This window comes from Mus musculus, chromosome 8 (genome assembly GCF_000001635.26).
Source record: "Mus musculus strain C57BL/6J chromosome 8, GRCm38.p6 C57BL/6J".
Classification (NCBI taxonomy): Eukaryota; Metazoa; Chordata; class Mammalia; order Rodentia; family Muridae; genus Mus; species Mus musculus.
The window spans coordinates 69206095-69230539 of NC_000074.6; the positions used below are offsets into that span (position 1 = coordinate 69206095).

The window sequence follows — 24445 nt, forward strand, 5'->3', positions numbered from 1 at the left end:
CCTCAGAAAATCGGCAGTGTTCTCAACTGCTCGTGTATTTTCCCATCCCTAGGTTTCTAATCTTTATAATACTTGCTGTCCAAGACAGCCTAGGTCATTAGAGGGGTTAGACTCCCACTGTTCATTAAACAGTTCAATTCATCTGTAAGTCAGAGAATCTGCCTGAGGCAGGAATACGCTCCCTAGTTGGCCACTTAATGCAATGTAATCATTCCTGAAACTATATACACACAATAAACAACAAACAAACAAACAACAACAACAACAACAGACTCAGCAGGTTGTAGTCATATATTAAGAGTGTACTTACTCATGCATGACAAGGAAGAATTTGGGAAGGGAAGGAGGGAGGACAAGGAAGGGTGTATGAGATGCAATATATTTCAATGAACAAGTACAAAAGTAAACCTTAAATTCAAAGAAGAGGGGCTGGAGAGTTGGCTCAGCAGATAAGAGCACTGAGTGCTGTCCAGAGGACCCAGGTTCCATTTCCGTAACACATGGTAGCTAACAATGTGCTGTGACTCCAATGGTTGGTATCTTCTGCCCTCTTCTGGATGCTGCCGGTACTGCGTACAGACACAACTAGGCAGATACCCAGGTAACTAAAATATAAAATAAAGGGTAGAAAAAGAAGGATTAAACCTGGATCCTCTAGAAGAGCAGCCACCTCTCTAAACTGTTGAGCCATCTCTCCAGTGCCTTGACGTGCTATTTCAGTGATGTGGATACCAATTAATGTCTAAAATCTCTCCCCATTCATTTATGAAGAAAAATACTCAACATACTCTTTGGTGTTGTCACAGTCCTAAGACAGACAGCAGCTAGGGTTAGTTAAAATGAACTCTTTCTGGTCCTGCATGGAAGCAGCTGTGGCCTTCCTCTGAGCCAGCCTGCTCAGAGGCAAAAGCATAGAATGCTCTTCTGAGCATAGAATAGCTCAGCATAGCTGTTCATCTAAGTACGTCTACTGTGCAAATAGGTGACTTTTCCTGTATGTTTGCGAGAATTGTTGCATTGATATATCTGCCTTTAAGAGCATACATCATAATTAATAGGTAGTATTGGCCATAATTAACAGGTAGTATTGGCTCCTAAGTAAGCTACATTCACAGTGTCATTTACTTGTGAGGAACCTACCTGACTTCAGTTTGAAGGCAGGAGCCATTATGCTGTATTGCTCAAAATACCCCATTTACTGATTTGCTCTATTTAAGTCTTTTTCTTGGAGCCTGATCTGCTTGACCCCTGGCCTCTTCATATTTCTGAGAACATCCTGAACATACCTGACCCTCTATGGTGACCACATTTTTGTTCCTTTGGTTGTTTATTCCTGTATTTTCTTATTGTCTCATTGTCTGTTTTCTGTAAACCTGTTTGGCAGAAGCTTGTGATTTTACTACTTAAAAGAGGCACTAGAAGTGGATTCAGGTCTGGTTTCCTTACAGCACTTAGGATCCAGTTGATGGCCAGCTCTTAGGTGGTTCAAGTTGTCTCAAAATCGTGGTAGTGGTCTTATTCTCCCTGGGTTCAATTAACATATGAGTTTCAATTATGACCTTGAGGTACAAGATGAACGTGCCAGAGACATTTCCTTCTGTCTTTTAAAATAAATTGTATATGTTCCTGTCCAACGCTGAGCTAAGAACACCACCAAATCAGGCAGAACTCTACGCGAATGTGTCCAGGCTCTCTAAAGAAAACCCCCATGCTTCCTGTCTTTTATTTTTGTTAAATGATTTCCCTGCTTTCTGCTGGTAAGAAATATTTCCAAGTTTTTCTGTCTTGTCTGTTATGATGGCTATTCTTGGTAGACAAACTGACTACAAATTAACTAAGACCCAAAAAGTTGCATATACCTGTGAGAGATTTTTCTTAATTAAAACTTATGAAGTGGGAAGACGCTTCTGGGTCTTTTGAGGCGATAAGATCCACCTTTAATCTGGGCCACACCTTCTGGTGACAGTCCACATAAATAGAGAAGAAAGAAGCTCTCTCTCTCTCTCTTTCTCTCTCTCTCTCTCTCTGCCCTATCTTTGGTTAGCAAGTTCATTCCTTTAGAGCCTCCTTCTTTGAAAATGTGGTATACAGTGAAGCCCAGCTTAGACACGCAGCCTCATGGACTGAACTACTGGATTCTTCCAATTTTAGTTGCTAGACAGCACTTGTTGGTCTAGCTGGACCACAGCCTGCGAGCCGTTTTAATAAATCCCCTTTCTACATACAGAGAGGGAAAGAGACGCTCATTTTTATCATTTCTGTTCATCTAGAGAACCTTGACTAATACAGCTGCGTTTTCTCACCTTAACTCAGAAAAATGTTAGGAATAGTGTTCATAAACAACATTCTTCCTCGAACCATTTCTTTCTAATTATTCAAGTTACCGTGGAGACTACACTTATCATTAGTGTTAATTTGTCAAGAGATAGACCTGAATTTCAGGAAGAAAACTCCTATAGGGATGGATCCACCATCCAGCCTTCTTGTGGGAGAAACACATTTCATTGTGTTTGTGATGTGGTTCCAGGTTTTCTCTCAGGATTGTCCAGTGTACCTTTGCCAGCCAGGTAGAACGTAGCTGTAGCTCACCTGACCTCACCGTGAACCCACAGAACAAACATTTGTTTTCTAAAATCTCCTTAATTATTAATATCGTGGGCACCCTTCCACTTGTGGGACAGGAGAAACACTCCACTCCACATTTTGTAATGTGCTATTTAAACTAGCTACCTTGTGTCAAGGAGGAAAAGGGGAAAGTGCCTACCACGCAAGGAAAGATAGAAGTGAAGCTACCTCAGGTCAAGAGCAAGGACTCCTGAAATGCAAATATCTGCAACAGGAAATACTGTTCTGTGCTGTTCCTTAAACTCCAACGCCAAAGGAGGGACTCTTGTCACTCAGGCCTCATCAGCCAATGAGAACCTGCAGTCGGAGCGTCATCGGGGAGGCGGGCTCTTCCGGGCGCCAGGCTCCAGGCTCCGTTCCGAAGCTGGGAAAATGCAAGCGGTTCTTTGCGTGTAACAGGATCTGTGAGGGGTGCACGCGAGCTTGGAAGCCACGCTATGGTGAGCAAGGGACCGCAGTCTTGGGAGAAGTGGGCTGCTGAGCCTCGGCATCCCTTTTGGTAGGCTACCCTTGGACTGGATGGAAGCTAGTGGGCCAGATGTGGAGTTGTATGAAGTCCCATGCGGTCTCTGTAGTTCCCTGTACCAAAGTGGTGACCTCTGAAGAACTTCACCCTGTGGGCAGCGTCTGTGTAGAGCTTTGGGGACATGGTGTGTGCGTAGAAACATCTTTGTAGCCAACATCACCGTGCTTCTTGTGCATCAGAGGACGGCAGGTTGCCGTTTTAGTTTAGCTAGCATCTCTAGAATTTCTGTTCTTCGGATTTCACATTTGGAGTTAATTTTGTGGGTATTGTGCATGGAATCTTATGTGTTGGTAGCACTCCACTATTTTGCTGAGATGATAATGCAAAGGATTTACCAATGCTTCGGAGAGAATAAGTCACACAGAGTAGAGTTTAGCTAAAGGTGGGCTGCCTCTGAAACACCCAAAGATATAGTGTATTAATGAGGTCTGTAAGAGATGAAGTGCTAGATACGCATGTTTGTTCACCAGGATTGTCTAGACATTTGGCTCCAACCATAAGGAAGGAGACAACCCTGATCTTAAACAGCCGCTAGACCGATGCCCTTAAGAAGTGGCAGGAGACCAAGAAGCTGCTCAAAGGAGCAGGTAGGGTCATGTAACCAACATTAAGGCCTGGTGTGCCATAAAAGTCCTGTTTTCTTCTTAGGCAGTGGCTGCTTTCTATGGATCCTCTTATATAGATGCAGCCAGTTGTCCTTTTGTTAGCAAGCCAGACAGCAGTATGGTCTTCACTGTAGCAGCATCAAGATCTCGGCCTGCCTGCTGTGGGCCTCTGCGTTTATTAGTTATAAGGAGCCGTCACATCATTACTACATTATCTGCTACACACAGCGCTGACCTGAGCTGGAGAGCTGACCTGAGCTAGCTGCTCCTCAGCTTAACACCCAGCTCAGTCCTCTTCTAACTTCTTAGTGTGCTCTCTATGATTTCCCACCCCAGCTTTTATCTTTTCTCCTTTATACTTTTATAATCTTTCTCAGTCTGGCATATTCACCTAGGGACCCTGACACTGAAGAATGGTCTACTGTTCCAGGATACTGGTGTACTTAAGAAATAGTCCTGGGAATACTTTGTTGTGTAAGCCTCTCTTCTGCCTAAGTAACCACTTAGCAACTTAAAATTGGACTCTCCTGTCTCTATGTGAATTGTTCAGCGTGTAACCTGGGGCCTGACGCAGCATATGTAGGATGGAAAATGTGTCCTAGGCTGGCTCCTCTTTGAGCACCAGCCAGTGCTGTATGCATGCTATTCTTCAAGAATTTTTCTTCATTAATACCTTACGTTCATCAAGTTATTTCTCTCTGGGCAGACACATTAATTCTAGAACACCTGTACCTCCTGCAGAAAAATGTTTCTGAGGCTCTGTCTGTTACATTGTTTCAGGTAGCCTTGACCCTAGATACAGACAAGTCTATATGTCCACAGGGTATATATCTTGCTGTCCACTTGACTAAAATTAAAATTCTAAAATTCTTAAATTAAGGGGTTATACCATCATAGAGTTTTAAAATGACCAATTTGAGTCACTTAGACCACAAGAATCATTTAAGCAGTAGTAAAAGGATTTGTGTGTGGAGCATGGTCTCTACTTTCAGACCAAAATAGGAGCAACAGTTTATTGTATACAGTGCAGGGGGAAATGGGGAAGGCAATAGCTAGATCACAGACTGAAGTTTAAGGCAGTCAGCTCCAGTAGTCCCATTATGAAGAAGGTCCTGATTGAAGTAGGAGGGTGGTTTTGTAATTTTTCGACATGTATTGATTCATGCCATGTGAACGAAGACAGATCAGATTGGTGGGTGTACAATTTGGGGAGGTTACCTTGAGCCAGTTGATATCGAATTTCCAGCTAAGGAACTCTCCTATGCAGATATGTGCAATCCTGGTTGAAATAGTTAAGCCAGCTCAGAGGTTTGAGATATAGGCCCTCACTGCCTGTAGCTGAGTGTGTCAGGTTACAGACCCCAGCAGCTAATATTGTGTACAGGAGCAAGGTCAATTATTAATTCTCCCTGCCCCTCCCTCAGATCCATAACTTTATTTGCTTTTAAAAAGAAAATTAAAGCAGTTCCCGACACTTGCTAGTGGTCTTTGTGTCTACACAGCCTGTGATTTGTGAAATAGAATAGAAAAAAAAAGTTAAAATATATTAGAGCTTTGAGAGGGCCCTAGATCATTTAATGTCTCATTCTGTATATGAGAAAATTGGAACTCAGAGAAGTTCTGGGACTTTACTAAGACAATATCCACTTCTTCATCACAGAATTGCTTAGTGTTGAGTTTGCTACCCCACCTTAACTCTGGGAACCTGTGTGCTACCAGCCCCCACCCAGAGAATATTGGCTCTTCGGATGAAAAACCCAGGCACACACACTGCTCAATTTCAACTTGCCTTGTCAGTTGCTGGGCATCATTTATCTTCTGAGGCAAGCGTGCCCTCCCCAGTACTCTTGTCCCACCACCCTAAATCTGTCCTCAACTTTAGTTGCTCGGTTACTTAGCTCAATGGCTGCTAGCATCTTTATTGATGGGTCAAGAACCAATTAGGCAATAGGACCTTAGCATCAGAACCTTCTCTATAGCTTAGTGTTTTTTAATTTCTCTAATTAAAGAAGCAGTTATCCATTGAAACAATGAAATCTACAGAGAGAAATGCCTCAGACATTCCAGGTTCTCTGCCCCTGCTTCTTTTTTTTTTTTTTTTTTCCCGAGACAGGGTTTCTCTGTGTAGCCCTGGCTGTCCTGGAACTCACTCTATAGACCAGGCTGGCCTCGAACTCAGAAATTCGCCTGCCTCTACCTCCCAAGTGCTGGGACTAAAGGCGTGCGCCACCACGCCCGGCTCTGCCCCTGCTTCTTAATCCATAAAGGCCCAGGGATATTGCTTTGTTCATCTATCTATCTATCTATCTATCTATCTATCTATCTATCTATCTATCTATCTATCTATTATTTAATTTATGTTTAATTTTCATTAATTACTTTACTTCCCCATCAGAGCTTCCACTCCCTTCTCTCCTTCTAGTCCCTCCCTCTCACCTTTCCTTCTTCTATGCACCTCTTTCTTACTCTTCAGAGAAGGGGACACCGCCCATGGATATCAACCCATCTTGGCATATCAAGTTGTAGTAGGATTGGACATCTAAAGGCAGGCAACAGAGTCAGACACAGCCCCTGCTCCTGCTGTTAGCGGTCACACATGAGCACCAAGCTGTATATCTCTTATAAATGTGTAGGGGGACTATGTCTATCCCATCATGTTTGCTGGGTGGTGGTTCAGTCTCTGTGATCCCCTATGTGCCCAGCTTAGTTGATCCTGTAGGTTTTCATGTGGTGTTCTTGAACTCTCCGGCTCTTTCCTTCCTCCCTCTCTTCCACAAGATTTCCCCAAGCTCTACCTAATGTTTGGCTTTGGGTCTCAGCGTCTGTTTTCATCATCTGGTAGGTGAAGCCACTCAGATGATTTTTATGTTAGCCTCCCTTCTGCAAGTATAGCAGAATAATATTAATAGGGTCAAGGGTGGGCTCTCTCATGGTATGGGACTCAAGTTGGGACAGTCATTGGTTGTCCATTCCCTCACTTTCTGCTCCCTCTTTTATCTCTGCACTTGTTTTGGCAAGAAAAAAGTGTGGGTCAGTGGTTTTTGGCAAGGTTGGTATCCCCATCCCTCTGTTGGAAGTCTTGCCTGGTTACAGGAGTGGACCATTTCATGTTCCATATTCCCTCTCGCTAGGAGTCTTAGCTGTGGTTACCCTCATAGATTCCTGGGAGTTTCCATTGTCCTGGATTTCTAGCTTGTCACAGAGATATTCCCCCCACCTTCTTCCAGTTCTTTTTCCCAGTCCTCTCTCCCAGTTCTCTCTCCAGCTATTCTCTCTACACTGGGACACTCCTGTTCTTCCCTCCACCCACTCTCCCACCCACTTCTCTTCTTCCATCCGCCTCAGAGGTCTGTTTTATTTCCCTTTCTCAGCAACACTCAAGCGTTCTCCCTTGAGCTCTGTTTGTTACTTTGCTTCTTTGGGTCTATGGGTTGTAGCATGGTTAGTCTTTACTTTATGGATATTTATAGGTCACTACACACCATGTTTGTTTTTCTAGTCTTGGTTACCTCACTCAGGTTGATCTTTTTTAGTTCCATTCCTTTACCTGCAAATTTTATGATGTCATTGTTTTTAATAGCTGAGTAGTAGTCCATTGTGTAAATTGTACCATATTTTCTTTATCCATTTTTCAATGAGGGACATGTGGGTTGTTTCTAATTTCACAGTATTATATATAGATCTTCTAGGAAAATAGGTGAGCAGGTGTCCTTGTTGTATGGTGGAGCACCTTTTGGCTATATGCCCAGGAGTGGTATAGCTGGGTCTTAGGGTAGAAATCCCCCCCCTCTGCCCCCCTTTTTTTTTGAGAACCCTGTGGAGGTTTGAATATGCTTGGCCTGTGTGAAATAGGACTATTAGTTGGTGAGATTTTGTTGGAATATGTGTATCCTTGGAGAAAGTTTCTCTCTGTGTATGGGCTTTGAGGGCCCCTAGTGCTCAAGCTATGCCCAGTGCAGAAGAGACCTTACTCCTGGCTGGCTGTGGAAGATAGTCTTTTCCTGTCTGCCTTTGTATCAAACTGTAGAACTTGGAGCTCTTTCTCCAACACCACCATGTCTGCATTCATGCTACCATGCTTCCGGATGTGATGCTAATGGACTGAACCTCAGAAACTGTAAGCCAGCCAAATGAAATGTTTCCTATATAAGTGTTCCTTATATAGGAAACTTAGGTATGTTTCCTATATAAATGTTGTCTCTTAACAGCAATAAAACCCTAACTAAAGCTGGGCAGTGGTGGCGCATGCCTTTAATCCCAGCACTTGGGAGTCAGAGGCAGACGGATTTCTGAGTTCAAGGCCAGCCTGGTCTACAGAGTGAGTTCCAGGACAGCCAGGGGTACACAGAGAAACTCTGTCTCGAAAAACCAAAAACCAAACCAAACCAAACCAAACCAAACCAAAAACCCTGACTAAGGCAACACCAAATTGATTTCCAAAGTGATTGTACAAGTTTGCACTCCCACAAGCAATGGAAGGGTTCCCATTGCTCCACATCATTGACAGTATGTTCTGTGACTTGAGATTTTCATCTTAGCTATTCTGATGGGTACAAGATGAAATCCTAGAGTGGTTTTGATTTTCATTTCCCTGATGACTAAGGATGCTGAAGATTTTTCTTATAATGCCTCTCAGCCATTAAAGATTTTTCTGTTGAGAATTTTCTTTTTAGCTCTGCACCCCATTTTAAATTTGGTTGTTTGGTTTGTTGGTATCTAATTTTTTTTTTTAAAGATTTATTTATTTATTATATGTAAGTACACTGTAGCTGTCTTCACACACTCCATAAGAGGGCGTCAGATCTTGTTACAGATGGTTGTGAGCCACCATGTGGTTGCTGGGATTTGAACTCTGGACCTTCGGAAGAACAGTCGGGTGCTCTTACCCACTGAGCCATCTCACCAGCCCGGTGTCTAATTTCTTGAGTTGTTTGTATAGTTTGGATATTAGCCCTCTGTGGAGTGTAGGGTTGGTAAAGATCTTTTCCCATGTTGTAGACTACTGTTTTGTTCTTTGACAGTATCCTTTGCCTTATAGAAGCTTTTCAGTTTCATGAGGCCCCACTTATTAATTGTTGATCTTTGCGCCTGAGCTGTTGATGTTTTGTTCAGGAAGTTGTCTCCTATGACAATGCATTCAAAGCTGTTCTCCACTTTCTCTTCTATCAGATTTAGTATATCCTGTTTTATGTTGAGGCTTTTGATCCACTTGGATTTGTGCAGGGTACTATATATGGATCTATTTGCAGTCTTCTATATTCAGATAATCTAGTTAGACCAGCACCATTTGTTGAAGATGCTTTCTTTGGTCCATGGTATAGTTTGGGGTTCTTTGTACAAAATCAATTGTCAATATGTTTGAGACTTTACTTCTGGGTTTTCGATTTATTCTATTGATAACCTTGTTTGTTTGTTTGTTTGTTTTCGAGACAGGGTTTCTCTGTATAGCCCTGGCTGTCCTGGAACTCACTCTGTACACCAGGCTGACCTCGAACTCAGAAACCCGCCTGCCTCTGCCTCCCGAGTGCTGGGATTAAAGGTGTGCGCCACCACGCCCGGCTCCTTGTTTGTTTTTATGACAATACCATGTGGATTTTATTACACTTGTTCTGTAATACAGATTGAGATCAGGGATGGTGATACCTCTAGAAGTTCTTTCATCATAAAGATTTGTTTTAGCTATCCTGGGTGCTTTGTTTTTTCATTTGAAATTCAGCATTGTTCTTTCAAGCTCTGTAAAGAATGATCTTGCAGTTTTGATGGGAATTGCATTGATGTATAGATTGCTTTTGGCGTGATGCCCATTTTTGCTCTGTTAATCATACCAGTCCAAGAGTATAGGAATTTTTTCCATCTTCTGAAATGTTCTTCAGTTTCTTTCTTTAAAGGCTTAAGTTCTTGTCCTGAAGACTTGCTTAGTTAGAGTTACATCAAGTTATTTTATAGTTTTTGTGGCTATTGTGAAATGTGTTATTTCCCTAATTTTTTCTTTAGCCTGTTGATTATTTGTATAAAGAAGTCTACTGTTTTTTTTGTTTGTTTGTTTGTTTTTGTTTTTTTTTGAGTTAATTTTGTATCCAACCACTTTGCTGATGGTGTTTATCACCTGTAGGAGTTCCTTGGTAAAATTTTGGGGCCCCTTATGTATACTTTCATATTGTCTGCAAATAGTGATATTTTGATTTCTTCCTTTTCAATTTTTATCCCTTTGATCTTTTAGTGTTCTTATTGCTCTAGCCAAACTTCAAGTACTATATTGAATAGATATGGAGAGAGTGGACAGCTTCGTCTTGCCCCAGATTTTAAGGCAATTGCTTTAAGTTTGTCTCCATTTAGTTTGATGTTAGCTATTTGCTTTCTGCCTACTGCCTTTATTTTTAGATGCATGCCTTGTATCTATGATCTCTCCAAGATTTTTTTTTTATCATGAAAGGGTTTGGATTTTTTCAAAAGTTTTTTTTTTTTGTTTTTTTTTTTTTGTTTTTTTTTTAGCATCTAATGAGATAATCATGTGTGGTATTTTTTTATTCATTTAATTTATATGTTGCATTGCATTGGTGGATTTTCATATGTTGTCCCATTCTTGCATTTGTGTAATGAAGCTTACTGGGTTATGGTGGGTGATTTTTTTTTTTTGATGTGTTCTTGTAATTAGTGTGCAAATATTTTATTTACTGTTTTTGCATGAATGTTCGTAAATGAGATTGGTCTGAAATTCTCCTTCATTGTGACTTTTTGTGGTTTAGCTGTTGTAGTAAACATTATTTGGGGGTTTCTACCCCACCTTAGATCATTTAGTTCCCATGTAAAAGATGCAAAACTTTTCTATTTATATTAAGCCTTAAGGCACTACGACTGAGCAGATATCAACTCTCTATCTTATTTTGTCTATTTCCCTTTCAGTATTCCTGAGATATCACTTGCCATGTTTTGTTGCTCCTACTCCAAGTGGCAGCCATCATGGCCTTGTGCTCAATATTCACCTATGCCATGGTGCCTTGTTCCTTCTTCTCCTCTCTCTCCCTCATCGACTCTGTCTCAGGCCCCAAGTCCAGGAACCAAACCCTGTCTACCTCTTTTCTGCCCTGCTGTAGGCATCTTTTTGATGAATCTTGGATAACTTTCAGGGCAAGGTTTATACCACAAAAGCTGGTATTCATATGGATCTCATTGTCTTGAGGCAATTAGACCTTGGGATAGGGAATTTAGCATTACAATACATACCAATACACCAAACCTTACCATTGAGATATCAGAGTGTCTGTGGCCTCCTAGAATGAATTTGGCAGTGTTCCTTCTGTTTCTTTTTCTTCTTTTCTTTTCAAATATTTTATTTATATATTTATTTATATTACTTTTTTATTTATATCCCAAATGTTGCAACCCTGTCCATTTCCCCCTCCCAGAGTTCCCCTCTCTTTGCTTCTGAGAGGGTGCCCCACGATATCTCCCTTCTCGAACATCCTGTCCTATTGGGGCCAGACTAAGCAGTCAGTTCTCTGCTACCTACGTGCCTGGGGCCTTGGACCAGCCAGTGTATGCTCTTTGTTTGGTGGCTTAGTTTCTGAACACTCAGGGGTCCAGTTTAGTTGATACTGTTGGTATTTATGTGGGGTGGCTATCCCCTTCAGCTCCTTCAATCATTCCTCTGTCTCTTCCATAGGGATTCCAACCTCCATCCAATGATTGGCTGTAAGTGTCTGCATCTGTCTCAGTCAGCTGCTGGTAGAGCCTCTCAGAGGACTCCTGTCTGCAAGTTCAACATGACATCAGTAATAGTGTATGGGTTTGATGCCCACCCATGGCATGGATCCCAAGTTGGGCCAGTAACTAACTGGTCAGCCATTCCTTCAGTATCTACTCCATTTTTGTCCCTGTAATTCTTTAGACAGGAACAATTCAAACTAAGACAATATTCAAACTACAAAAATCAGAAATGAAAAGGTCTTCAAAAACCTATACTGTACAAAGTTTGAAAATCTAAATGGAATGAATGATTTTCTTCCTAGATTCCACTTACCAAAGCTAAATCATGATGCGGTAAACAATTTAAATAGATCCATAAAACTAAGGAACTAGAAGCAGCCATTAAAAGTCTCCCACCCAAAACAAAAAGCCCAGGACCAAATGGTTTTAGCACAGAATTCTACAAGACCTTTAAAGAAGAATGAATACCAGTACTTTTCAAATCATCCCACAAAATAGAAACAGAAGGATCATTGCCAAACCTGGTGTACTGGCTGGTTTTGTGTCAACTTGACACAACTGGAGTTATCACAGAGAAAGGAGCTTCAGTTGAGGAAATGCCTCCATGAGATCCAACTGTAAGGCATTTCCTCAATTAGTGGGAAAGGCCCCTTGAGGGTGGGACCTTCTCTGAGCTGGTAGTCTTGGGTTCTATAAGAGAGCAGGCTGAGCAAGCCAGGGGAAGCAAGCCAGTAAGGAACGACCCTCCATGGACTCTGCATCAGCTCCTGCTTCCTGACCTGCTTGAGTTCCAGTCCTGACTTCCTTGGTGATGAACCCCAGTGTGGAAGTGTAAGCTGAATAAGCCCTTTCCTCCCCAATTTGCTTCTTGGACATGATGTTTGTGCAGGAATAGAAACATTAAGACACATATCCTATGACGCCACAGTCTATCAGTATTGTATTAATGACAGTCTCTCTACAAAGGAAGGATCTACTCTTTTTCGAGGTCCTTTTCAGTTATTTTTACCTTTTTTTTTTTTTTTTTTTTTTGAGGCAGGGTTTCTCTGTGTAACCCTGGCTGTCCTGGAACTCACTCTGTAGACCAGGCTGGCCTCGAACTCAGAAATCTGCTTGCCTCTGCCTCTCAAGTGCTGGGATTAAAGGCATGCGCTACCACTGCCTGGCTATTTTTACCTTTAAAAAAAAAATTATGTGTATCATCTTTTAAATTTCATTTGCTCTAAATATGTCACTTTTGTAATCTTTGTCTGTTTCTACTCTCCAATGTTTCCTGGTCATTAAGAATTTTATTCTGTGTTTCTCTTTTTTTTTTTTTTTTTTTTTTTTGCGGGGGGGGGGGGGGGGAGTGTTCGAGACAGGGTTTCTCTGTGTAGCCCTGGCTGTCCTGGAACTCACTTTGTAGACCAGGCTGGCCTCGAACTCAGAAATCCGCCTGCCTCTGCCTCCTGAGTGCTGGGATTAAAGGCATGCGCCACCACGCCCAGCTTATTCTGTGTTTCTCAAGAGCTATTTATTTATTTATTTATTATTTAGAACAATGTCTCCTGTAGCTCAGGCTAGTCTCAGACTATGTAGTTGCAAATTGCTTTCCACACCTAATTCTGCCTGTGCTGCCTAGTGCTTGAAAGGCAGTCCTGCAACTCCTTCCAGGCCGGTCAGTAAGACTGAAAAAGAGACCAGTGAGTGGTTGTCCTCTGCCCTCCCTGACTTTTATTGGGGAACGGCAAATGAAGAGGGACCTGTGTAAGAATTTTGTTCACTGACCCTCTTTGGAACTGGTGTAGTCACAGCACAGAAGCGGGAGGGTAGGAAGGAAGGTAGGAGCTTTCCAGCTTTGGTAGCAGATAACTCAGGTAATCAATTTTAGATGATCAATAAAAGTCCTGAAGGCCATTTCTTGGGTCCACAGACCAGGCGCTCAAGAATCTAAAAAATGAACAGAATTTTGTTCTAGAAACCAAATTCTTGTAGTTATATTAGTTCAACCAATATAGAAGATGTGGACAAACTGACATGGCCGTGTCTGACAGGAGTGTTGCTTTTCTTGGCTGCAAATGGAGATCCTGAGAGAGAAGGTGTGAGTGATCCTAGGTGTGGTCTTCTACAGACTGCTTGTCCCTGGTGCATGTGGGGACATAAAGCTGGTTTCCACTTTAAAGAAATTTTTTTTGATATTCTAATTATATCATTTCCTAATTCTTTTTCCTTTCTCTAATATATTCCTCTGTGTATTGAATTTCATCTCCTTTTTTTGGTTTAATTGTTGTTACTGTTTAAATTTGACCTGTGTTTGGCTGTAGGACTTCTCAGCTGTGAGACACAGAAATGGCTCCACTGGACATTGAGTGTGTAATGGACCAGACACAAAAGGGATCTCATGTCTTGGAAGAGGAACAGGCAGTGTTTGTGAGACTGAAAGAGTTTCTTCTAAAATGCCAATTTTCCAGACTAGGGCCCAGTCTGCCCGCTGCCTGATTAACTTGACTTCTGTTCACCCAGGGGAATCTACTACTGTCCTGAGACCCAGCTGGGTAGCCCTAGCTAATGAGCAACTATGGGGAGGCCTAGCAATCAGAAGCACCAGTGGAAGGTAGTTTGTGGGCTCCTTTCAGGATTCTCCTTTGGTGCTGCTATAGGCAGCTGTGAAGCCAACCAGCCATACCATGGAGACTGTGGGGATCACTGTCCCCAGTTAGGGGGGAGCAAACCAGCTGATCTGTCAGATCAGGGACTGGGACTGGGATGGACTGTGAACCAGACTATGGTTCTATTTGTCCATATGACAACCTGAGCAGTGGTCTGACCTATGAACCTTCCTGAGAGTGGATTCCCTGGGGGAAAGACAGGCTCTGCAGCCACAGCTATGGGATGCTGTGGTCCTTGTAACACATAAGCATTGATTTTGGTGTCGTGGGAATACAGATTTGAACACTGAAAGTCCAGTTTCTAGAAGTTTTGAGTATTGCATTCCACTTTCATTACAAATAGTTTGGAAGTTGGTAGGAGAGACTTGATGATCCTTTAGCAAGACTTGATTAGGATCCTAGGGCTGCTGGAGCCATGGCTTATTGGTTAAGAGCAGTTGATGCATTTTCAGAAAACCAGAGTTCATTTCCCAGGACCTATATCATGCGGCTCACAACAGGATCTGGTTTACTCTTACCTCCTTTGGTACACACACACACACACACACACACACACACACCATAGATACATACACATATACACATAAATACAAACATTAAAAAGCTTGGGGATGGTGGTGCACACCTTTAATCCCAGCACTTAGGAGGTAGAGGCAGGCTGAGTTCAAGGCCAGCCTGGTCTACAGAATGAGTTTCAGGACAGTTCCAGGATTACATGGAGACCCCTACCCCCACCCTAAAAAAAAAAAAAAAAAAACCCTAGAAAACAAATGACTGAGTAAATAAAATAAAATAAAAAATAGTTCTTACTTTCTGTGATTTAGAGAAATTCAGTTCCAAGGGTGAAAAACAGTTTCTAAGCTGCAGAGGTTTCTCAGGTATGCACTGGTTTGAGTGGGTGGATGAGACAGATTCTACATTTGTGCCATAGCCCATGTGGCAGGAGTAGACATTACATTTTCTTCTATGTCATTTTGGGTGTGGGCTTTAGTGGGTCTGTGTTTACCCGAAACCACAAGGGAACCTAAGGGGTTGCAGAGTCATAGCAGGCCTTTCTGATTATGTCCATTTCCAGACAGTACTCTAGAGCATGGGACCTTTCTGTTTGGAAGCAATAGCAGTCACTGGAGAGTCAAGACCATAACAGTTTAGGGGTCACTTTAAGTTAATTTTGTGGGAGTTGTAAAGTCTTTGTTTAATGTCTTCATCTTCTTTTTCTTTATTCTCTCATACAATACACCCTGACCAAAGCCTCTCCTTCCTTCAGTCCTTTAAGCACCCTGTCCCATTTTTGCTCTCCACTGTGTCCACTTTTTCTCCTTTTTCCTTCAGAAAAAAAAAGGTTTCCCACTGATATCAACTAGATAAGATATAACAAGATGCAATAAAACTAGGCATAAACCAAGTTAAGTTGCACAAGGCCACCCAGTAGGAGAAAAAGGGTTGCATGAGTGGACAAAGATTCAGAGAGACCTCCACCCCTATACAAACCCCAAGTGAACAACCACAGCATGTACGCAGAGGGCCTAGCACAGACCCAAGCAGGCACCATAATCGTCGTTTTGTCTCCTTGAGCCCCTATGGGCCATCCTTACTTTCTTCTCTTCTGGGTTCTTATGGTGTCTTCAACACCTGTGGTTCCAACCGTTCTTCCTTCTCTCTTCCCCTGGGTTCCTGGAACTCTGCCTAATGTTTGAATGTGGGTATCTGCATTTGTTCCCATTAGCTGCTGGAGCAAGCCTCTCTGTTGACTATTGAGCTAGGCAGCATCTATGAATATAGCAGGATATCATTAGGAATAATTAAATTGAAAACAATTGAATCAGTCACATTTGGCTCAACCTTAGATCTCTGAGCCATCCACCTGGCCATCCAGGCAGTGTCGTGCATGGACTTCCTTTCGTGGCTTGGATCTCAAGTTAGGTCAAGCATTGGTTGGCCAAACCCACAAGCTCTGAGCCACCAGCACATCTTGCAGGCAAGTTGTGGGTCGAAGGGTTTTTTGGCTGAGTTGGTGTCTCAGTCCCACCAGGGGAAGCCTGCCCTGATTAGAGGTGATCCTTTATTTAGGTTTCATATCCTCCGTTTCTATGAGACATTGAGACATCACCTTCATAGGTTCCAGGAAAGTTCCACTGCCCTGGGTTTCCGCATTGGCCCATGCCCATAAAAGTCCAGCTATTCCAGTAGTCTCTCCTCAAACTCACTCTGTCCAGCCCTCCCTTCCCCATCCATTCACCCTGTTCCCATCCGCACACTGCACTCCTCATCCTAGTCCACTCAAGAAAAATCTGTTCTATTTCCAGTTTGGAAGGAGATCCTTGCCCATCCCCACCCCACCCTTCTTATTACTTAGTCTCTCTTAGTTCATGGATTACAGTGTGATTAGCCTTCACTTAATAGCTAATATCTAATTTTCAGTGAATATATACTATGTTTGTCTTTCTGAGTCTGGGTTACCACACTCAAGATGATGTTTTCTCATTTCATGCATTTGCCTGCAAATTTTATGACCCTGTTTTTTTTCTAACAGTTGACTAATAATATACTATTGTTTAAATATACCACATTTTCTTTAATCATTCTTCCACTGAGGGATGTCTAGAATCTTTTTACTTTCTGGCTACTATGTATAAATAGTCTATAAATATAATTGATAAAGTGTCCTTGTGTTAAGATAGAGCGTCTTTTTTGGTATATGCCCAAGAGTGGTATACCTGTGTCTTGAAGTCTTGATTCCCAACTTTCTGAGGTACCACCATATCACTTTCCATAGTGGCTGTCAAGTTTGTTCTCCCAACAGGAATGGGTTAGTTTTCTCCTTGTTTTACATCCTTGCCAGTGTGAGCTGTCACTTATTCTGTTGATCTTAGCCATTCTAACAGTTGTAAGGTGGAATCTCATAATGGAATTGATTTGAATTTCCCTGAAGATGTTGAAGATTTCTTTAAGTGTTTGTTAGCCATTTGTGATTCCACTATTGAGGATTCTCTGTTTAGACCCGTACCGTATTTTGTACTTGAATTGTTTGGTTTGTTGATGTTTAGCTTGTTGAGTTCTTTATATATTTTGGTTATAGTCCTCAGTGAGATGTGGAGTTGGTAAAATCTTTTCTCATTGTCCAGGTCAGTTTTGTCCTACTGAAGTTGTCCTTTGTGCTAGAGATGCTTTTTAGTATCATTAGGTCCAATTCATTAATTGTTGATCTTAGTGCTAGCACGGTTGGTGTTCTGTTTAGGAAGTTGTCTTGTGTGTGAATGTCTCAAAGGATATTCCTTATCCTCTCTTCCATCAGGCTCAGTGTTGATCTTCTTATGTTGGGATTTATGGTTCATTTGAAGTTGTTTTGCACAGGGTGATTAATATAAATGTACTCATACTCCCATATGCATAGCCAGTTAGGCCAGTTCCATTTGTTGAAGATGCGTTCTTTTCTCTATTGTATCTTTCCAGCTTATTTATCAAAAATTAAATGTCCATAGGTATGTGGATTTATGTGTGAGTCTTTGATTTGCTTGCATTGATGGATGTCATTTTTAATGCTAATACTATGACATTTTTATTACTATATCTCTGCAGTACAACTTGATATCAGGGATGGTGATACCTCCAGAATTCCTGTTATTGTTCAGGATGAGGTTTAGGTCTCTTGAGTTTTTTATTATACCATATTAAATTAAGCATTGTCCTTTCAAGGTCTGAAAATAATTGTGCTGGAATGTAATGGGACTTATGTTGAATCTGTACATTGCTTTTGGTAGAATGTCCATTTTTACTATGTTAATTCTACCAATGCTTGAGTGTGGGGACATCTTTCATTTTTGATATTTTCTTCAAAGACTTTTAAGTTCTTGTCAAACAAGTCTTTTACTGGCTTGTGGTCAGTTACCCCAACATATTTTATATTATTTGTGGTTACTGTGAAGTGTTCTTTTCTGTAATGTTCTTCTCTGCCCATGTCATTCATATATAGGAGAGCTGTGATTTTATTTTATTTTATCTTATTGAGGTAATTTTGTATTCGGCCATTTTGCTGGAGGTGTTTATCAACTGGTAGAATTTTTGGTACTGCTTATCTGTACTATATCATCTCCAAATAATGGTACTTAACTAATTTCTTTCTAATTTGTATTCCTTTGATCTCCATTAGTTGTCTTATTGCTCTAGCTAGAATTTCAAGTACTATTTTGAATAGATATGGATAGAGTAGACAACCTTGGGTGTTTTTTTTTTTTTCTTTTAATGATATTTGTAAAGTGTCTTTGAATTTCTCTCCATTTAATTTGTTGTTGGCTATAGGCTTTTTGTAAATTGCCTTTATTATGTGCAGGTATATACACATAATATCACCTGTATTACTAGTCTCTGAACACTTTTATTTTGAAGAGGCATTGAATTTTGACAAAGGCCTTTTCAGTGTCTAATGAGATGGTCAGGTGATTTTTTTCTTTCATGTGTAATAATTCTTTTCTTTTATGTGGTGGAATATATTGATTGATTTTCTTTCTTCCTTTCTTCCTTTCTTTCTTTCTTTCTTTCTTTCTTTCTTTCTTTCTTTCTTTCTTTCTTTCTTTCTTTCTTTCTTTCTTTCTCTCTTTCTCTCTCTCTTTCTCTCTTTCTCTCTTTCTCTCTTTCTCTCTTTCTCTCTTTCTCTCTTTCTCTCTTTCTCTCTTTCTCTCTTTCTCTCTTTCTTTCTTTTAATGTTGAACAATCCTTGCATGTCTTGGAGAAAGCTGACTTTGTCATTTGTACGTTTTTTATTTTTTTAGTGATTCTGAGTCTCTTGCCTGTAAGCATGGATGCCCATCACATGTTTTGTGTATGGTGCTAACAGTAGTCACAGGATGGCCTCAGAACCTCTGAACTTGGGATTATTGATTGTTGTGAGCCCTCATGTACACACTGACACTTGAACCCATCTCATCTGTAAGACCATGTGCTGTTAGTTCCTCTTTCCTTGCTCTTGCCCTGTGTGCTTTTTAAGGTCTATATATACATTGCTTATATTTTCACCTGTCCATCTTTATCTGTTTTAACAGGCATTCTCTTCTAGTAACTTTTTCTTAATCATACAGCTTAAATAGTGACACTCAATTTACTAGAAGATAAATACATAACTGGAGTGTATGCATAAGTTTTTGTAAGAAGTTCATTGAGACCTTCAGAGTTTTTGCATGTATTTTGTTTATGTGGTTGTTTTTTGGGGTGGTGGTGGTGGTGGCAGGTTCTTTTTTTTGGGGGGGGGGAACCCAAATCTTTATTGTATAGAAATACACACACACACACACACACACACACACACACACACACACACACAATCCAAGATGCTATTCTCTCATTTCCCCATCTTCCTCTTCTTCTTCAACGCCTCTGATGTAGAGGACATTATTACACCTTATTCGAACTTTGCCCAGATGTCCAGACAATGCCCCATGTATGTATTCTTCAGTATTTGCGAGCTGCATGTTCATGTAGCCATCCAGGGAGACCAGGTAGCCCTGTACTCCATGCCCCACTTAAGTTTCACCTTCACTGGCTTTCCTGTCAGTGCATTGAGAAAAGACTTGGGATTGAGGGGTAAACTCATTGCGGCCACCGGTGAGCGTTGCACCCCGCTAGCTACCGACCCTGCCGCTGCCCACCCCTCGATCGGAGCGGCTGCCTCTACACCCAGGTGGCAGGTTCTTAATATTTACCTCAAGCAGTCCTGAAAATCATTACATAGGCTTAGGCTGGTCTCCAGTTCAATGAGATTAATGTACCTCTACCTCCTGGGTGGTACAATTAAAGGTGTGAGCCAATACACCCAGCTTGCCTATCTTTTTTTGCAGTTAGTCATCATTCAGACCATTTCTCCGATATGTGTAGTATTGATCTGTCTATCTCTGACTATATGGCTGTTAATAGGCCTTTCTCCTGCAAGTTTATATCCTGTTTAAAGGGCCCAGAAATGACAGGGGTGGACCTCCTTTTCAATTTCCTTCTAAAATGACTTGGTGATTACATTAGAACTTCTGTGTCATGGAGTAAGTGTGGAAATCACCAGAGTTATATGAATCTATTGTTAAAGAAATATATATTTTACACGTTGTCAGCACTATGCTTTCTGTTGAACCCATGCATTATGGATATTTTAGGACGCACTGACATATGATGATGTCCACATTAATTTCACTCCGGAAGAGTGGGCCTTGCTGGATCATACCCAGAGGAATCTCTACACAGATGTCATGCTGGAGACCTACAAGAACCTCGTTGCTATAGGTAAGACTGTGAAGTTTAATTTGCTTTTTAAAAGATGAGGAAAGGTGTTTCTTGGTTATTGAGCTCTTCTTTATTTTCATTGTGAAAGAGGAACAGTGTGGTAAATAAATCAGGCATGGTTCTAAGGTTCATTGAGGAGAGTAACTTAACTTTTCGTCAGTTTTCAACCATATATCATACATTTTCTGGTAATATATTTTAGGTTACAAACCAGAAGACAAAATTATTGAACATCTTCAAAATTTTAGAATACCTGGAAGGTAAGTGTCATGTTCAAGCTGATATAAATATGCCTTTGAAGAAATTTGAATGTCCCCTAGAAGTTTTAAGAGAACTCAGTGTAGACAAGCACAGCTTTAAGTGTATTGATGGTTAGTAAATTCTCACAACACCACGAACCTCAATGTTAGGTAGTCGGAAAAAGCACAAGGAAACAATGACTTAACAGCTATTACATTTTAGTTATATCCCCATGAGAACTGCTCTATAGAACTGCCAATTGATTTAGGTTGATGCCACTCAGTTATTGCAAAGGACATATACATAGATTAGATGACAAGTATATGTCTAAAATCTCCTAATAGGCAAATATTCCACAATAAATCCCATATTACTCATATACGTTTAATGATTTACCAAAGTTTAGTGAGAGGGGTAATTTATGAGATTCATGAAGGTTATGGTAGAGAAAACTTTATCCTCATATTATGTCACTGTGATAAACAAACAGTTAAACTGAATGAATGCAGTGTGGAAATCTTTTATTTTTTATTCTTGCCATAATTGATATGTGTCACATTAGATAAAAGCCATGTGAGCATCCTGAATATGGAAGGTACCTCTTTCTCCCACAACAATTAGAAGATTTGCAGTTGTCCCCACTTTGAGTAGATTGTGAAAGTGATATGAGTTTACAATTAATTGTATATCCAATTTCATTGGTAATATGTAAATACATTCACACTGCAGAAAAGCCTTTGAGTAAAAGAAAATGGAAATTCTTCTATTTATCCTGGTTCACTTTGCAAATGTAATGTGACTCACTTTATAGCAAAACGATGAGTTCTATCACTGAGGCAAAGCTCTGAGTTCTTCCAGTTCTCTTAAAAATATGGAGAAACTCACATGAGAAAAGGATGTTATAAAGACGAACCATGTGCTAAAAGCTTTAACCACCACAGGTATCTTCAAATACACAAAAGAAACCATAATAAAATACAAACTTATGAATTCAAACAAGTGATAAAACCTTAAGATTTGATTCCTTTTTAGAGTAAACTAGACAAAATTGTTAAATTAAATCATACAAATAAAAAGATTCATCTCTGTAATCAATGTGGTAAAGTGTTTACACATGTTAATTGTCTTCACAGGCATAAAGGAAGTCTTACCAGAGAGAAACCCTATGAATATACTCAATGTGGTAAAGCCTCTACACGTCACATTGGTCTTCAAAGGCATGAAAGAATTCATACTGGAGAGAAACCTTATAAATGTAATCAATGTGGTAAAGCCTTTGTAGATTACTGTACTCTTCAAAAACATGAACGAACACATACTGGAGAGAAAGCCTATGAATGTAATGAATGTGGTAAAGGCTTTACACAACAAGCTTACCTCCAAAACCATAAAAGAACACACACTGGAGAGAAACCCTACGAATGTTATGAATGTGGTAAAGGATTTGCACATTACTCTACTCTTCGGAAACATGGTTCTACACATACTGGAGAGAAACCCTATGAATGTAATGAATGTGGTAAAGCCTTTGCACAACAGAGTCATCTCCAAAACCATAAAAGAACACATACTGGAGAGAAACCCTATGAATGTAATGAGTGTGGTAAAGCCTTTTCACAACACAGTAGTCTCCAAAACCATAAAAGAACACATACTGGAGAGAAACCCTATGAATGTAATGAATGTGGTAAAGCTTTTTCACAATACAGTAATCTCCGAAAGCATAAAAGAACACATACTGGGGAGAAACCCTATGAATGTAATGAGTGTGGTAAAGCCTTTTCACAACATAGTAGTCTCCAACAACATAAAAGAACACATACTGGAGAGATACCTTATGAATGTAATGAATGTGGTAAAGCCTTTTCACAACATAGTAGTCTCCAAATGCATAAAAGAACACATACTGGAGAGAAACCCTACGAATGCAAGCAATGTGGTAAAGCCTTTTCACAACACAGTAGTCTTCGAAAGCATAAGAGAACACATACTGGACAGAAGCCCTATGAATGTAGTCAATGTGGTAAAGCCTTTTCACGACACAGTAGTCTCCAACAACATAAAAGAACACATACTGGAGAGAAACCTTATGAATGTAATGAGTGTGGTAAAGCCTTTACACAACAGGGTCATCTCCAGAAACATAAAAGAACACATACTGGAGAGAAGCCCTATGAATGTAATCAGTGTGGTAAAGCCTTTTCGGAACCCAGCAGTCTCCAAATGCATAAAAGAACACATAATGGAGAGAAACTCGATGTATGCAATTAATGTGTTAAAGCCTTTGCAATTTTCTGTACTTTTCAGAATAATGAAATAAATCATACTGGAGAGAAACCCTATAAATGTAGCCAATGTGGTAAAGCCTTTGCTGTTCACAATTATTTCCAAATACATAGAGGAACACATTCTGGAGAGAAATCTTATGAGTGTAGTCAGTGTGGTAAAAAGCATTTGCACATTACTGTACACGTTGAAAACATGAAGGTGTACTTACTGTAGAGAAACCCTATGAATGCAAGCAATGAGGTAAAGCCTTTTCACGACAGAGTCATCTCCAGAAACATGAAATAAAACATAGTCTAGAGAAACTGTATCAATGTAGTCAGTGAGATAGATAAAGCCTTTGCACAACAGAGTTATCTTCAAATACACAGAAAAACATATATTGAAGAGAAACCCTATGTAAGAAGTGTAGTAAAGCCTTTTCACATGGTAGTTATCTAATACCTAAAAGGACACTCACCAGATAGAAACCCTGCAAACATAGTCAGTGTGAGGAAGCCTTTTCACAATAGTAGCCTCTAAATTAAAGGTAACAACAGCAACAACAAAAAAACATACTGGAGATTTATTCTGAATGTAAGCAATGTGGAAAAGCCTTTGCATATTACAATTATTTCTGAAAACACAATACATACTGGAGAGTAAACTTATGAATGTAATTGCTGTGTTAATACCTTTGTGTATCATTCTCTGAGGACATGAACCCATACTGAAGGGAATCTGGGACTATAAAGTATTTGGTAAGATTGTTAGCCAGCCCAGTTGCATTTAATACACAAGATCATTTTATTCTGGGGGAAAAAGTCTGACAAGTGTCCACAATCTCTTTAAGCCTTTTGCCTATCTGTATTTTGTTTGCACCTACAAACTCATAGATAAAAGCCCTCTGAATTTACACTATTAGGTAGCAACATTTAGATTTCATTCACCTCTTCAATTACATCAAATAAGTTATTTAAGTGTAAAACTTTATGGGTCTGTCTTAGTAACTTTTCTGATGCTGTGATATAACATCTTTGGTAACTTATCAAACACTTTATTTGGGCTCATGGCACCAGAGATGTATGGGATTACCATCAACATGGCATGGCAACAAGTGGGAAACATGGCAGTAAAGCAGGAAGTTTAAAGCTCGCATTCAAGTGCTGTGACATGTTTCCTCCAGGTGGGGTGTCATTTACTGAATCTTTCCCATTGAGAAGGGTTGGTTTTCTGAATTCCAGCTCAAATCCTTTCCTTTTGGGAAGTTAACCTTTTCATGAAGAAGAAAAACCCTGGAAATGAGCCTTTAGGTGCCTCATCATCTGGGCTATACCAATGAAGGCTTAGAGGAGAAAAACAGTCATGAGTGCAAATTGTATTTGTTTAGTGATTTGTTTAAAATTTAATTATGCATTGTTAGTGTGTCTTTCTGTGAGTACATGTGTGTGTCTGCTGGTTTCCAAGAAAGTTAGACTCTTGTATATTTTTGTACCAAAGATTTCAGGAAGTTGTCAAGAACTTGACCTTGGAACATGGAATAAACATGTTTTAACTACTTAGCC

The 24445-nt window shown here is 40.4% G+C and overlaps 1 protein-coding gene, 1 long non-coding RNA gene and 1 pseudogene across 6 annotated transcripts; 1 reads left to right on the plus strand and 2 right to left on the minus strand.

The window, feature by feature from the left end:
- Positions 1–281: 281 nt before the first annotated feature.
- On the minus strand, positions 282–2903 carry Gm39188. 2 transcript variants are annotated; one of them, XR_870487.2, is made up of 2 exons: positions 2794–2903; positions 282–605 (listed from the first exon to the last, which is right to left on the minus strand). It is a non-coding gene; the product is annotated as a predicted gene, 39188 (long non-coding RNA). The 2 variants fall into 2 exon arrangements; XR_870488.3 differs by having other exon boundaries at positions 2765–2903.
- Positions 2904–2923: 20 nt separating this feature from the next.
- Positions 2924–24445, plus strand: Zfp930 (zinc finger protein 930). Of its 4 annotated transcripts, none has more exons than XM_030243455.1 (5): positions 2924–3065; positions 11420–12294; positions 20249–20375; positions 20578–20635; positions 21749–24442. In XM_030243455.1, exons 3-5 carry the CDS (start codon positions 20342–20344, stop codon positions 22884–22886), a joined length of 1230 nt encoding a protein of 409 aa, XP_030099315.1. In that variant the 5' UTR covers positions 2924–3065; positions 11420–12294; positions 20249–20341; the 3' UTR covers positions 22887–24442. The 4 variants fall into 4 exon arrangements, with proteins under 4 accessions (XP_030099315.1, XP_030099314.1, XP_030099316.1 ...); XM_030243454.1 differs by having other exon boundaries at positions 11420–11448; XM_030243456.1 differs by lacking the exon at positions 11420–12294 and having other exon boundaries at positions 2924–3124.
- Gm33178 lies at positions 19365–19726 on the minus strand (annotated as a pseudogene).